Raw genomic sequence first — 16,455 nt, 5'->3', positions numbered from 1 at the left:
ATAACCCATGGAACTGTGGCTAATCTCCCTGGACGGTGATGGAAGAGAAAAATTGACGAACAAATGCAATCCAGGATTTTTAGAACGGTGGACAAACTTCCTGCCTACATTTTTTTAATTTGATGTAAAATGATGTACATTTTGGCTTTTTTCTTTTTCTTTTTTGTGTTTTTTCAATGCACATAAAGGAAATAAAGGCGTGTATACCAAAAACATTTGTAATTGCAATTATTTCTGGGAGAAATTTTGTAATTTACGGAAAAATTCCAGGGGTGCTAATACTTTCGTCCATGACTGTATATGATGCGTGTGTAAATGTAGGTTGGATCCCCTAAACAGTGGATGAATAATGTAAATCACCTTTTTCCCCGTCCTCCACAGACTGCGATGGAAGCAATGGGAGTGATTGCCATCATAGTGAACTGTTACCTGATTGGTCAGTGTGGCCAGCTGCAGCGCCTCTTTCCATGGCTCAGCCCTGAGATGGCCATCATCTCCATCGTCATCCTTGAGGTGAAATCACTCTTTTTTTTTTTTTTTCCCTCCAATAAACAGCTCTTTATTGACCTGATTAAACCTAATCCTGTTGAGCAAAAAATACCTGAACTAGCATGTCGTGGTCAGAAAGCTGCAGGATGTCTTTAATTACTTTTTTTCTTAATCTCTTAGTTGCTTTTTTGTGTTATTGCAAACTTTAAAATAGTTTCCTTTGCTGACTTTTACTAAATTTATTTCCACATTAAGCCAGTGAAGCCGGACCGAAAGGAGATGGTTTCAAAGATCAAACACTGTAATAAAAAAACTAAATAAAAAATCATGTTTACCTAAAATAAAGATAACATACATCCATAAATCAAAGCAACATATATTTGAAAAGAATTGGGTGTCCTTTATTTAGGACAAATTTTCGCATCTCTTGCAATTTTTTTTTTCTTTCTCTATTTCTTTTATATGTTTGTATAAAACATGTGATACTGAACTGCTTTGAAGGTATGAGTATAATTAAAAATTGTATCACTTTGAAAAAGCCCATAATGAATTGTTTATGGTTTAAAAAAAAAAAAACAGATAAAGTCGCCTAAAATTCAATAATCCCTCCCTCACCCAACCAAGTCTGCTGTTGACCTTCACAGTATTATTCTGCAAAGAACAATATCATAGTGTAATAATGATATTATATATTATATATATATATATATATATATATATGTGTCTTCTATTTGCAGCATTTTGCGATCCTTCTCAAGTACGTCATCCATGTAGCTATTCCTGATGTTCCTACATGGGTCAGTGAAGAGATGGCTAAACTGGATTACCAGCGCAGAGAGGCCTTTAAGGTAAAGGATAGAACACTATTTGATTATTGTATTGATAACTACAGTGGATGTGGGTTTAAAAAAATAAAAATAAAAATACATTTTCGAAATTGGATTGTTGATGTTGCTAATAAGTTAAAATTGGAAGATTATTCCTATGGATATCCGTAGTAAGACGTTCAAACTATTGTATGCTGTAGCATTGTTATTTAGTGCGAGACATTTAATATTTTTTGTCTTTTGTTTTTTCATTTGTTTGCACACTCGAGGCGATGATGAATTTGCTGTAGTACAATTGCAGCAGTGCCATTGTGTTACAACACGTGTCAAACTCAAGCCCCAGTTGCCAAATCCGGCCCTTTGGAGCATCCAGTTTGGCCTGCAGGAGAACGTAGAAATGACAGAGAAAACATGAAGAGTTGTGTAAATGAAACTCAACAATAGTTTCTCTGGCTCACAGTTTTCCCAGTGTTTATATCACATGGTAACAGTAATTTTTAATGTTAAACTGTTGAAAAGCCTCAAAATTCTTACAAAATCCTTAAATTTTCCTCAAATTATGACATAATGTTTCTCTTAATTAAATAGAAATTAGTCACAAATTTCAAGTGAAGACCTTGTTGGGACTGATGCTGTATATGTCACTTATTGCTTGGTTTCTTACATATTTTGTATTTCATGTATACGTAGAAGTGCAAACTAGGGTACAATGATATTGAAATTACTAATATTCCTGCAAAAAAATCTGTGGCCCACTTGAGATCAAACTACTCCGTACGATTTTACAACACAATACAAACAACTGTAACATCACATTGCACTCTCACCTTAAAATAGTCGACTCATCCCCACCCCTTCTATTTTCCTACCCTGACTTCCTCTTCCCTGTTCCCTTCTTCCTCACCTAAGTGTAACACTGCCCTCTTTTTTTTTTTTTATATCCTCCCTTTAAAACTGCAGTTTGCAGAATCCTCTCTCCGCTCCATTTTGAAACCAAAACTTAACCTCCCTTACCGGTGTCTTTTGTGAACACTCTTAGTGACTTTTTTTCTCAATATAGACTAATGACAAGTGTATGGACTTCATCTTGTTATTGGAGATTTTTCTGGCGTTTTAGAGACTTTAACATGAACACACGTGTCACTCTGTAGTTACTGTCCTGAGCAGCGGTGATCCCAGCTGCCTGTTGCTCTGAGCGAACTGATAACCATCACTCCACATCCAGACTATAAAAGTAATTCACCTTGAATGAGCTTCTCTTGGTTTACACGCGATTCATCCCGTCTGTTCTCACTCTCTCTCTCTGACACCAGTGAAAGTGATCCGTTCCTCCTCAGTGTTTGTGGCTTTAAACTGTTGCTTCTCCACCTCTGTCTGTCTTTTTCTTCTCAATTTGCTATGTAACTGTCTAACGCTGTAAAGGAGAGTTCTGCTTGGACGTCCATCATTTCACTTTTACTACCGAGGGTACCTGAACGCGTCTGACTTCAGTCGAGCAGCCAATAGTAACGCCAAAAACAGCTCATGGAGCACACGTGTTTGTAGAAAGATCTCTGATTGGCTGAAGTCCAGTGTCGCACTCCTGGATTTATAAATGTTATTTTACAGCCAGGAGAAGGAGAATAGATTCACTGTCCACTTAGAACAATTTGATTACAATATGCTCAAAGATGATTATGGATTTTTGACCAAATGATGCCATAAAAAGTTACATATTCCAGCTTTAATAAAATAGTTTTTCTTACCCTTCCTCAGGGAGAGCTGGTGTTGGTCATAATTTTGCAATCAAGGAAATTCATTTACTTAAAAAACTGAACTAAAATGAGTTTGACACCCCTGTGTTACAAAGACAACATGAGCAAACAGGACAGTTGTGCTGCACTCCTGCACCTTTTCTTCCTGTAGTCAGGGGTTTGTGAGACGGGTACTGACAAAGCCAGCGCACTCACTGATAACCACCCTGTGTGAACGTTTGCCTTTTTCCCTGCAGAAGCACGAACGCCAGGCGCAGCAGCATTACCAGCAGCTGCAGAGGAGGAAGAGGGAGGAGGAGGAGCGGCAGCGGCAGGCGGAGCACGTGGCTCGCCGAGAGAAGGAGCGCGAAGACGGGAAAGGCGGCGACTCCGGAGACCACCACCACGACAAGAGCCACGGCGGCAGCAAGTCACGCTCTGGAGGAGGAGGAGGAGGAGGAGGAGGAGCAGGGGGCGGGTCCGACAAACCGAAGAGACCGAGCTCCCTGCTGGCCAACAATAACGTGATGAAGCTGAAGCAGATCATCCCTCTGCAGAGTAAGTTCTCCTCCAGCGGAGCTCGCTCCCCTCAGTCCCCCACCGGTACCGAACCCAAACTACCCGGGTTCCTCAGCTTCAAGTTCCTCAAGTCTCCCGAGAACAAGAAAGAAAGTTCTTCTTCCGCTTCTGCCACTACCAACGCTACACCAACGGCGTCCTCACTATCATCGTCATCATCTTCACTGTCTTCATCATCAGGTAGCAGCTCTCAGGAGCGATCTCAGTCACCCAGCAAAGCCTTCAATCCTGGGAAACTGTTTAACTTTGGGAAGTCTGAGGGAGGGGTGTGTTTGAACGGGGCGTCGACCTCACAGCCTTCAAGGTCAGACCTCAACGGGGTTCCAGATGAAATTCCGTCTTCTGGGGCGGAAGGATGCGAGAACGGCCATTCAACAGACCTGGAATAAAAGGCTACATCCCTGTGGACGACAGGAAGCGGCAGCAGATGTTTCTACAGACGAGCGTAACGCTCGTCTGTAGAAACATCTGCTGCCGCTTCCTGTCGTCCACAGGTCCAGAGGCGAAGATATGAAGCTCTTTTTATCACAGAAAAACACAAAGAAAAAACAGCCTTCAAGACTGAAGACACACATGCACAGAAACTCAACAAAACACAAATTCCCCCTATTTTTTATTTTTTATTTTTTTTTGCAATACGCGAAGAAAATGCCCGAGCGAGCAGCATTTCTCCGATTTATTGTTCATGCCTTCAAAGCAGAAAGCTTTTCCTGACTTCTTCTTGTCACAGATTGTGAGCATCTCCGTTGGCTCGGAAGAGTAAAAGCAGGAAGAAATTACATTTTTAAAAATGCAAAAGGTGGTTTCAAAGTTTTGTTGTTATTTATTTTATTACATCCAGGTCATTTTTACCATGAGTATGGAAGCCCGTTCCCACCAGTAAAAGTAAAAAAAAAAAACAAAAAAAAAACAAGGAAAAGTAAAATAATAAGGATACAAAGTCATTATTATCAGAATCAATTTTATTCGCCAAGTGTAAAAACAACACAAGGAATTTCACTTTGGTGCGAAGAACAAAAAAACAATAACAACCAGAAACACTATAATAATAATAATAATTATAATAATAATAGAATAGAATACACCTTTACTAATCCCCAGAGGAGAAATTCACATTTGCAGCAACACAGTATAAGAGTAGAAAGTAAAAACAAAAATAAATATAAATACTAACATAGGATAATAGTGCAAAAAATACATACATACATACATACATAATTAAAAATAATTGCAATAAAAAATAAATATAAGAGATGAAGGATGGATATAAACATATATACAAGTACTGCAGGTAATATTGCAATTAATTATGAGATACTATTTCGATTTTTTTTTTAATTATCATTTTACTTTTCCTAGTTTTTCTTGTTTTTTTTTTTTTTTACTGGGCTTCCATACATGAGGGATTATAAGGGCCCATCTTTTTTCTGTACGGAATTGAAAGTTGGAAAAAAGCAATATCAAGTCTGCGTTTTAATAATCATCCATAAACACGAGTCGTCACCTGTTCATCCTCCCTGTGAGATCACCATCTCTCTTTCTAAAGCTGCACCTTTGTGCACTTTCTCCCAGTCTGTGGGCGACAAAATACCCTCTTAGTTTAAAAAGAACACACGTCTACTAGTAAGTTGTCAGCAGGAGCGTTTAGCCCCAAAAAACCAAACAAAACACAAAGTAAATGAAGCGGCAGAAAAGAAAGAGGTGATTGTGAGGAAGTGGAGCTCAGATGTCTCTATCTGATCAGTCCTGTTCTTCAGTGGAACCCTGGCAACACAGATGGTGATTGGTTGGTTCTACACATGCAGCCTGTCTCTGCAGATGAGCAGGAAGGTAAAGATTGCACTAAAATTCCTTATGAGAGTTTGTCAGCACCCATCCCTCCTGTTTCCCTCCGTCTAGGATTGTACTTCTACAGTATCTCTACTCACAGCCATCAGCCAATACAATTTTACATGTTAAATAATACATCTACAGTACTTTACAATCAGTTAAGGCACTTTAATGACACTTTTTGTGGAACGATATACAGTTACTACCAGAAAATGTGATGTAATAGCTGTCAACAAAATGTCTGCCAATGAATAAATTTTAAAAAAAGAAAATAAGTTCATAATATTGTAATAAAAACTATTGAAGTATTTATTTCACTAACTTTGAGTAGCATTTTATGAATCATTTGTGAAGTAATAACTGCACCAATTATGGTAATAATGCATTAACACTAAACTCTAAACTCCATCAGTCATTAGCTTCCGGTGTCAGAGCTTATTTGCACAAAATAAATTACATTTTTTTGGCTTCATGGCATTTAGAATGGTCAAATGTGTTATTTTGTTGGCAGTTATTATTGTTTTTGGCCAATATTTTATTATTAAAAGGTTAGAATATCTCCCACTGTCCCAAAGTGTGTGTGTGTATGTGTGTGTGAGGTTTTCACGTGCTCCAAGTATGGTATGGTATCAACTGCTCCAGCAGTTGATAAACGGAAGTTCAGGGAACAAAATAGGCAAAAGAATGATTTTCTTGCAGGCGTCCAAGCTTCACTTCCTCTCTTGGACTCGGTTTAATCTGTTTAATCAGACAATTTCATAGCTGAAGCTCACGTGTAGAGTTCGAGCCATTGCATTATCACTGAAACAGATCTGAGGTTTGTTGGATGGATTTTTTTGATGATTAAGAAGAATCTAATCTCAAAAGTGCCTTAAACTCTTGCACAGTACTGTATTTTCTTTACAATATACAAATCACAGTTCAGACCACATCTTAAACCCTTGCCTGATATTTAGTTGGTGTCTCGAGTTTATCTGCACACACACACACTAAAGTTTAACTGCTTGAAAGCTGACATTTGAGAGCAGATCCAGGAGTGAAAGGATGTCAGAGTCTAACTATGCATTCTTATATTTTCATTTCCGGCAAGAATTTTGGCAAACCCACAAAGAATCCCTCAATGCATCATATTCACTTAGAACACGTGTCAAACTCAAGGCCCAGGGGCCAAATCCAGTACTTTAGAGCATCAAATTTGACCCACCCAAAAAAGTAAAAATTAAGTAAAACATCAAATGTTTTCTAAATGATCAATTTATTCAGTTGTAGTTATCTCAGCCCCTCCAAGTACAAAAATGCAATTAAAATCCACAATATTTCCTTTCAATTTTTCCAAAACCTATAACCTAATATCCCCAAATCAGGGAAATTTAAGTGTAGATCCTGCAGAAACGGATGTACTCGCACACTTTATTATTTTTACGTGGAAGTGGAAATCATTGATGTGGAATTTGCTCTTTTTCCCACCTGAAATCTGTGGCCCATTTAAGCTCAAACTGATCCGTATTTGGCCCCTGAACCAAAATGAGTTTTTGACACACCTGACTTAGGATATCCTGGTATTTCACTTTATCACTGTCTGAATCATATTCATGGGAAATCATCGAACCTCACCACAATCTCATCCATTGGCTGTTAGGATGTGTAGTTGTTTGTGTGTGAAGTCAATTTCAGAAAAAATGAACATCATACTGACATCAGTGCAATACAGACCGAGGGCATCGACTCGTGTTTTAAGCACCACTTTACTGATGAATTTTAATGTTCCCGTTCAGTGTAACTGTAAATGGAGACAAAAAAATGCAATATCTTTAGTGTTTGTGTGTGAAACATCTTAAGAAAAGGAGATAGGACATTATTGTAGCTGAGCATCATCACAGAAAACTGTTTTTTTGACACGTCATGATGGGAATGTGACTTGTGTAGTGTAGAGAAGACGAACAGTCAGGGGTTGGGATGTTTTTGGAGAAACTGAGGTTGAAAACTTCATTCTTTTCCAAGAGCGGCATTATCAAAGGACAGCAGCATCAAAGGACGGTGACGGCTCAGACATGAAGCATCTGCAGCTCTCTGAAGGACTTTTATCGTTTCTAGTCACAACAATTAAGAGTCTAGTATGAGCAGCAGTGTAAAGGATTTAATGATTTAGAGCGTTTTTGTGCTCGGGAACAAAAAAAAAAAGGGTGGGATTCTCACCATTAAACGTGACTTTGACTGACCTTTGAAATGTTGACATTTTCATAAAAAACCTCACAGAAACATCACATGCTCTTCCAATGTACCACTGTACAAAGTTAACTTTCAAAGACAACTCCTGGGAAATGGGACTATTTATTTCTTTTAATTTATTTTGTCATATTTTTGTAAAAACTTAATAAAATTATTTGAAATGCTTTCAATGCCTTTTGATAATTGAATTATTTTTGTTTTTTTATTTTTCCTAACTAGGATGTTTGTGCCCATGGTCTAGAAAGTTTACTCACTATATTATTGGCCACAACTGCACAAAAACCCACTGTGATAGATGAAATTATTCTAACTGCTGAAGGTGGTACACAATTATTTGAGTGAAGCATGGCGGGGGCAGCATCATGCTGTGGGATTTGCTTTTGACTGCGGATTCTCAAACGAATTAAAGACCAGAGGGAAATAATAATGTCAAAAATTCTGGACTCTGCAAAAAAGTTACTTAAACTCAACTGATGAAGCTTTTTTTCTCAAACAATCTACAAAAACCAAAAGAAGAGGACTATACTCGGGGCTTTAAATTAACACCTGCCAACTGCGGGTAAAAAATTAACTTTGTAGCGTTACTAGCCAGTTTGGCTCATGAAGAAAGAAAAACAATTACCACTGTGTCTGTTTGAATCATAGACTGTAAAAAGAATGCATGTGACAATGACGTCCCCCATAGTTCCCACTCAACGTTCTTGAAGCCAATATACAGCAGTCATTTGGAGCCAGAGTCTGCGCAGTAGGGTCTTGTGGGAGGAGCCCTGGTAACACGCCCCGCCCATTTAGCCTACTGTCCAATCATCAGCTGTCAATCATCGTAATATATGGCGTCAAATCCCGTTTTTCAACCTCAAATAACTTATTTAAGACAAACTTCACAGAAAAATTAGCTCTTAAACACAATGTAGGGTGATAATAACTAATGATCACAGCAGAGTTTAGGTTTGGAAAAAAATTATGTGACGAGTATTTTAACTTTACAGTTTGACCCACATCCCATCCTTTATCATTGAGGAGGCGGGGTTTATGACCTATACTGCAGCCAATCAGCAGGGGGAGCTCTAAAAATAAAAGCTTCACTTTTGGAGGAGCTTGTTGCAGTCTAGTTTGAGTCGGCAGGCTGCAGAAACGATGCGACATGTTGCCAGATTGGGCTTTTTTTCTGCCCAGAAATTTGAGGGTTTGTGTGTGTTTAGACTTTAAAATGAGTTAGAAAACAACAAACAAACAAACGTGGGGATCGTTATCGGGTGTTGAAAAACCTGAACTGCCAAAAAAGGAAAGCTGCTGCCGACACAGGGGAAAATGAAAATAAAAGAGGAGTTTAAATACTAAATGGATGTCGGGTAGTGAGTGGTAGTAAAATGTGCACTATACAGTTGGTGGGATTTATTTACATTTGAAGAGCATGCATAAATAAAATAATCAGTACATATATTTCTTAGTACAGATTACTTTCCATCCGAGTTAAGTTTAAGTTATGAGAATATACTTTTTAAAAGGTTCACTTCTCCGACACACCCAACGTTCCATATTGCACCTTTTAGGCATTGTAACAACATTGTTTTCAAATTAAATGTTTATATTTTTACCATTTTAGAAACGTGAACGCTAATAATGTAGTTTGTTTTTGCTGGTGGAAAATCTGGTTGGTAGGTTGTTAATTATTTAGTCAATTTGTGACTGAAATAGTTGGGTGGACATTTTGCCATCCCAAATCGTTTTGGTGTGCCTGATGATAGCCTTCATTGAATAGGAAAAAAGCACAAAACTCAGCTTTACTAAAAATTATATTTATATTTACCTTATAACCGAGAGGATTAATTTAATTTAATCTTCATTCTGGTTTTAATGGCTTGCAGACTTGGCTCCTCAAAGGATGAGTACAAAGAGCAGACACTTCCTAGGGAGAAAAACATCTAAGGACACAGACCTAGTGTGAAGTGGCCAAAGAGAGTGGGAAACAGTTATGGGACTCAAGCTCAGGCTTGATCACCCTGTAGCTGGCCTCCTTTGATGAGTGTCTAATGTTAAAAAGGCTAAAACACCCCGATTCAAAGAAACACTACTGATGATGCGTCCCTAAATTTACATCCTTCCCATTTTTGAGACACAGCTCCCACACCACTCTGAAACAGTAAACCTCATGTTATTACCGTCTTTTGGCACAAAAGTTTTGTAGATGTTTTTTGGTTCTTTTTTCCAGACATTAAGTGTAGGAGTAGACATTGTTCTTTACCTTTTTCTTGATAGTTTCGGTGATGTCTCTCACCTTCCTCAGAACTGACAGCGTGATGTGTCAGCCGGCATGTGAAAACATGATGGACGTTTTTGAGCTACAAAAGTCCTGTGTTTGATTCTTTTGAATCTGTATCATTCACCCACAAGTCATTTGAGATGGATTCTTCTAAGTAGAAATAAAACATGCACAGACAGACATCTGACATCTATTCCTTTGCGAAAAGCTAAATTACAATGACATGAATTTTGAGAGCAAAGTTATACTTCCTATGAGCCTAATGGAATCCGTAAATATATAACACAGGACTCGGAAATTTCAGCCCAGTTTTATTGGAGCGGAGCTGGAAAGAACATATGTGATGGAACACAGGAGAACAGGCTCAGCAAAGCAAAGAGTGTTTGAATTATTAGAAAAGAGAAAACAGGGTTTTAGCACAGCTGCACGAAGGATGTCTGAAGAATTTTAAGAACCAGGCTTGAAGGCTACTGTAGGACAATGGTAGTAACCAATAGAAAATAAGCTTAATGCCAACTGTGTCCTAGGAAAAAAAAAGCAGCATGGCGGCTGCACTTTGCTGAGCATCCTATGGTTGAAATGTTAATGTTGCTTTGCTAAATGCGCCCCCCACACCCCCTTCCGTGTGGTCATCCAAAGCAGCTTACAGATAAAGACCATGCACAACAAGCGCTGCTAACCTGGGCCCTGAGCTGGGGGAGAGGAAGTGTCCAAATAATGACTGCTTGTAAGGCCTCTATAGGTTAACCCCTCCCCCCCCAAAGTTACATTTGGTGACATCATGACACCCCTAGAATCTTTGTTTTGCTGAGCGTTAACATGCAGGGTGCGGTGATGACACCCATTGGGGCTTCACAGCGAGTCGTTTTCTAAAAACATCCACGGGAATGAAACTTTTAACAAAAATGCAAACACAAAGATACTCCACATAAAGCACATCTGCTTATTATTTACACACATTACATCTTTTTTTTTTTGTATCCCTTTACCACACGTTATACATTTTCTTTATTTATCTGTGCTGTTATCAACAAAGCAGACACATTTTTGTCATTCAGATTCAGGTGCAACTCTTTGTTTTTACGTCTCCCAACTTTGAAATTCATGAGTCACGGTGTTGATACACTTCAGCACAACATTAGCCATAAAAGCACGAGTCCTAGAGCACAATGCAGATATGACAATTCACCATGAGGTGGCAGAGTTTGTCCAAGAGTTGCTTTTACTTTGTGCTGTTCCTCACAGTGCGTTCCAGGTTCTGTCAGTCAAAAAAATAAAATAAAATTTAAAAAAAACAGTGAGGAGAAATGCCGCAGTTTCCCCATGTGGCTGCAGTAGGATGTGAAACTGAGAGGGCGTGTACTGGGGACTGGGTAAGGCAGGAAGCACATTGCCTTACATAATTGAGAAGAGTTACAATAAAATAAAAGAAGCAACAAAAGTAACTCTGGTGACGAAGCTACACCAGTCACAGAGCAGTTGTTTGTTCAGATAAACGTAATTTATCCGTTTGTCTCTCTCATCTGAAACCTGCTCACACTCACACAGCTCAGCCTGCACAAAACACACACATTCACAAACACACACAGAAGATATACGCCAACATGAAACACCAGTCTAACATTTTTTTTTTTTTTTTTTTTAACTGTCCATTTTTTTTCCCTCAAAGACTTTTTTCTGTTGTCATTTTCATGCCAATAATCATCCTGAAAACATTGCTGACTTCTTATAATGGCTACAGGGAAGAATGACCAGAATTCAGAAGAAAACGTGGTTGGTGTTGTTGGCTATACCTCGTATTCGCAAACACTTCCTTTTACACACACACACACACACTTATGAGTCCTCATTCATCTCTTGGCTATCTGTCCTGGCAATCTTCCTTGGGGGTGCTGGGCTGTCGCTCTCTCCCTGTTCCTGTTCTCTTTTCTTTGCTGCATTCTGTTGGGCACAAATATTATTCTTTGGTCAGGAAAATCACATTTAGTTTCATACATTTAATCTGGAACCAACACTGTGTAATCCTGACATCCAGGCTCAAGTAGTCAAAGAAATGCTAGTTTTACCTTTTTGTCCCACTGCTGGTGGAGGTAACGCAGTAGGATGTTGGTTTTCTCTGTTACTATTACTGGAAACAAACAATGGCAGCAGTCGATTATACACAAATGGGCCTTTTTTTTTTTTTTTTAATTCTGGATGATTATTGGAGGTTTGCACAGACTTACTCTGTTCAGAAGGATATTCTCGTGTTGGAAGATACACTGATGGTCTGCGATTCTGTATAAATAATTCAGGCAAAGTCAGAGGAATTCCTCCACAATCATGTATGAGTGACAGGGTTGGGGTCAATTTTAAGTTGAATTGATAATTGACTTTGCAACTGTAATTGCCATGTAAATTCTATAAAAATTGTCAATCATAATTTTAACGCAAAACTTGGGAACAATGTTGCAGTTCTACACATACATAGTTAACAATTAATAAAATGTTTCATATCAAGCTTTTCCACATTTTACCAAAATTTTTTAAATCGACGGGTATACTGACACAAAAAAGGCTCAGACGGCCACAATAAAAATATCAATACCAAATATTTTCAATGATTAGGAAGCCAAACAAGGTAAACAATAGATAGGAAAGAAAATGGATGATAGATATTTTTTAAAGTGTTTTTTTAACAGCTGATTTAGGAGTCGTTATCATAAGAGATGCTAAACAAAAGGAGGAAGGTTAACTTTTATTTATTTCAGGCTCAGTAATTGTGATAACTTGAACTTCAGTAATTGAGAATGTAACTGTAATTGACTTTCTCAGGATTAAAAATAATAGTGATTTAATTGTAGTTGGAAAAAATGCTGCTCAATTGAATTGCAATTAAACATGGGTAATTGAAAACGTAATTGGAACTGAAAAATGTTATCGACTCCAACCCTGATGAGTGATCACTAAACAATTCTACATGTTATGTTATGTTGGTGCTCTGTTTATCAATTATCATGGTAGATCTACATAAAAAATGTAATTCACTTCCTGAAGTGACAATATTTTAGTTTTTTTTAAATTTTCTATTATTCAAAATCTGCGATAGACTGGCGCTCTGTCCAGGGTGTACCCTCGCCCAGCGCCCAATGAGAGCCGGAAATTGGCACCGGCAGACCCCCGCGACCCTGATAAACGGGAATTAGCGGGTTTGAAGATGGATGGATTATTCAAAATCAAGTTGAAATTGCTATGACACTGTATATACCCTCACAAGTATGTTTGGGAAAAATATCACATATTTACATGCAATTTTGGAAAATCACAGCTAGTTATGCATCTACTTTACGGCAAATAATACTTACAGATGCTTTACAAACGGAATCTGCATGAAACCTGCTGAAGTTGCTCTTATTGTAGACAGGAAGTCCTTTCAGGAATTCAGCCTGTGAAAACAGAGGGAACGCAATTCTGACATCCTGGAGCTCCATTACAGTTTTGAGAGAATCATCCATTTTAAAGTTATGAACCTTGCGCCTAAAATTTACTTAATGCAGTTAAATGAAGTTCGTATCATATTAAAAACAGAGACAAGTGTAATTTTAGGGCAGTAATGCTCTTTGTCTTCAACAGGACCCATTATGTGCACTTGAATAGGTGAACTCAATAATGTGGACATTAGGGGTAGAGAACTAACAACTGCAGCTTCCTGAAAGCTAATCTTAAAGTTTAACAAATCTTTATGTTGACGTGAATGTGCAGGTAGAAAAACATATTAACGTCCATTCCTGTAAATCAACCATAAAGCTGAATATTGATCCAGTCGAGGCCGGCTCTACGCAGGGGTAAGAAGGGGCAGTGCCCCCTCAAATCAAAATTTTCAAACAAACGAAAAAATCCACTAAAAAGGGGACACGAAGACGATATAGTATCAGCTTCCTCTCATCTCTCTGTCCCTCCGCTGTGTGTGTATTCACATCCAACCACTGTTAGTATGCAAATGAGCCAAGACGTTTGCCGGACAGTGTGGTGTCAGGTTTCAGCGTGGCCATGGAGCGGAAGGACTTTGAAGCAGCAGCTGCATTTTCTCAGTCACAACAAGCACAGAAATGAGTCCACGTCCACTGCATGTGACAGACTGAAGACAAATGACTGGTTTTTAACAGACCCCTACGTAAAGCCCCACCCAGGGCTGTAGTTCTGCACTGCTTAGTTTCATTTAATCACAGCGATTTTTTACAAAGCCAGCTTACTCAGTTTCCACTCCAGCTTCCTGCAGCTCACAAATAGAAAGTTTATGATGTGTAATGCATCTGTTTTGTTTTTTTTTAAAGCTTTTAAAAAGTGTGTGGAGTGGAGAGAAATGAGATTTTTTTAACTGTTTGGTTGCCAACAAAAAAAGCCTTTTTATTTCTTTAAAAAAATAAATAAAAAAATATTCTCTTCTATATCTCTTGTGTTTTATAAATTAGTTTGAGGAGTATTTTTTTTTTTTTGTATTATTCATAAGACTACCTTTCAGTTTTGTAAATATTGATTATGGTGTGTGAAGTATTACTTTAGGTTAAAATTTATTTTAGAAATAGGCCATCCAGTTAAGATATTTGTTATGTTGTTGGTTGATACAATCTGAATGAAGACTAATTTATTTTATTTTTATGTTTCAGTTTCCCCCCTTGAGGGATTGCCACCTTTGATTGGTCATGATGACTACATCATCCCCCCCCCCCCCCATATATGCCTGCCTACAACCGGCCCTGGATCCAATGCTGGGCGTTTCCTCAGCCCAGCTAACGTGCCTATGCTGTGGATGTTAACGTCTGTGCTTTGCGTGACATCAGTCCGTAGTTTTCAATGACGCGGATCCTCGCTAGGCAACTCGATGCTGGTGTTACACATTTAACAGGTCTATTGACAAATTGTGGCTAACTTCCGGTTTTGTGTGCTGTTGCGCAAGCTGGAAACAGTGAGGAAACGTTATTAAATGTAGATATGAATAACATGTAATGTTAAGATTAGACGTAGAATGGTTTCTAGATCAACCCAATACTGAGTAAGGTCAGCTAGTTTTAACAAAGCCTGTAGATGTGGCGTCAACAGGAAGAAATGTTGTTAGACACTTGTTCATTAGAATACATTTCTTTAAAAGTCAACTTGTAGTGGTTATTTTCAATACACTAGATGATGTTTTACAAAGTTGTACACGTATTGAACCACAAACACCGATCACAAATCAACAAGACAACCTTTAAGTCCAACACACTCGGCCTCTCCGTAGGAACGAGCAGGGCATGGCTAACGGTAAGCTAACATTCATCACTGGTTTGCCTAAAAACCAATCTCATTGACAGTGTATTGAAAGGAACACCTACGTTATCGTCATATCACATGTGCATTACCTTTTCCATTATGGTTACAGATGCTGCTGCTCACGAAGAACCGCAAACGACTCTGTTTCTGTTGTTGCTAGTTGTGTTAGCCGCGCTAGCTCACCGGCAAGCTCGCTAAAGCAGCTGTCCAAACACGTCCTCTTAGGAAAGCCAGCTGTTTACACGTACAATTCTGTTTCTGCAATAGATCCAAGTGTTTCCGATAAAGACAACGTTCGGCTCATCACAATAAGCAGACCATGGCTAGCAGGAGTTCACGGAGCTACGAACACAGGACTTTAGCTAGTATCATGGTGGCTAACGGTGACGAGTTTCCTTGGACCATAGATATCAAAATAAAGGATAGATGTTTTACGGCGGAGTTTCTAACGTCATCACCGGCGGCCATCTTGACACAGGCAGCTCTGACAGTACAGTTTATATTCAGCATCATAATTATGAATTCCTTCAATATCTTGATGTTAATAATGAGGTCGGCCATTAGCTAAGTACAAAGAATGAATAATTTAGGAGATATTGGACATCCTTGTCTGATACCACATGATATATTTATTCTCTGGGATATATCTGGATTGTGAGTGAAATCTAACTATAAATATGATGATAAAATCTTTTTATCATATTGCAAAATTAATCACCAATGCCAACAATGTGTAGTTTCTGTAATAAAAATAAAAGTCATGTTCTATCTATCTATAAATAAAAGGAATGTCTGTATGCGTGCGTGCGTGCGGCGCATATCTCTCTGACGCAGTGTCTGATCGACCTGAAACTTTTTTAACAGCTTGCACATAGCCCGAGGGTGTGCATCCATTATTTTGGACTTTAATAGTTACATTTCAAAATGTTTATTTTAATGTCATTTTTAAATCAACGCAGACAGACATGAGAGGGGGGAGAGGCATCTCAGCCGCACTCACGCTGGCAATAGGCTCGTTCGAGATGCAGCTGCGGCTCGCCTGGATGATCGGCAAGAGTAGACGGGGCGACGGGGGCTACAACTCTGCTGCCAAGTCGTACAACGCAGTCTACAACACGATGGCTGAAGTCTCGTTTGCTTACGTCCTCGAGGAAGAGTTTATAATGGAAGATATATTGGACTACCATCTTTACGCAGGAGATCATGATAATCAGCA

The 16,455-nt window shown here is 38.7% G+C and overlaps 2 protein-coding genes across 4 annotated transcripts in view; one reads left to right on the top strand and one right to left on the bottom strand.

Annotated features, from left to right (window-relative positions):
• ano8b (anoctamin 8b) overlaps positions 1-7,852 on the top strand; it is a 62,314-nt gene extending 54,462 nt beyond the window's left edge. For all 3 annotated transcript variants that reach the window (XM_028445576.1, XM_028445575.1, XM_028445577.1), the window contains 3 exons: positions 382-513; positions 1,227-1,337; positions 3,307-7,852. In XM_028445576.1, coding sequence (XP_028301377.1) covers positions 382-513; positions 1,227-1,337; positions 3,307-4,017 — 954 coding nt within the window. In that variant the 3' untranslated portion in view covers positions 4,018-7,852. The remainder of the gene's footprint in view (positions 1-381; positions 514-1,226; positions 1,338-3,306) is intronic.
• Positions 7,853-11,457: 3,605 nt separating this feature from the next.
• On the bottom strand, positions 11,458-15,644 carry dda1 (DET1 and DDB1 associated 1). Its single transcript, XM_028445686.1, has 5 exons — positions 15,329-15,644; positions 13,295-13,375; positions 12,176-12,227; positions 12,017-12,078; positions 11,458-11,891 (listed from the first exon to the last, which is right to left on the bottom strand). The coding sequence occupies exons 1-5, from the start codon at positions 15,335-15,337 to the stop codon at positions 11,787-11,789; spliced, it is 309 nt and encodes a 102-aa protein (XP_028301487.1). The 5' UTR covers positions 15,338-15,644; the 3' UTR covers positions 11,458-11,786.
• Positions 15,645-16,455: the final 811 nt, after the last annotated feature.

Source organism: Gouania willdenowi, chromosome 4 (assembly GCF_900634775.1).
Source record: "Gouania willdenowi chromosome 4, fGouWil2.1, whole genome shotgun sequence".
NCBI classification, from domain to species: domain Eukaryota; kingdom Metazoa; phylum Chordata; class Actinopteri; order Blenniiformes; family Gobiesocidae; genus Gouania; species Gouania willdenowi.
Note: the sequence above shows the minus strand (reverse complement) of the source record. Positions and strands in the feature narration are given on the sequence as shown.

Bases quoted from the DNA above. Each gene is read 5' to 3' on its own strand.
- dda1 (XM_028445686.1), bottom strand. The intron at 12,228-13,294 runs GTAAGTATTATT...TTATTTATACAG, and splicing joins ATTCCGTTTGTAAAGCATCT to AATCGCAGACCATCAGTGTA. The intron at 12,079-12,175 runs GTAAGTCTGTGC...GTTTGTTTCCAG, and splicing joins AGAATATCCTTCTGAACAGA to TAATAGTAACAGAGAAAACC.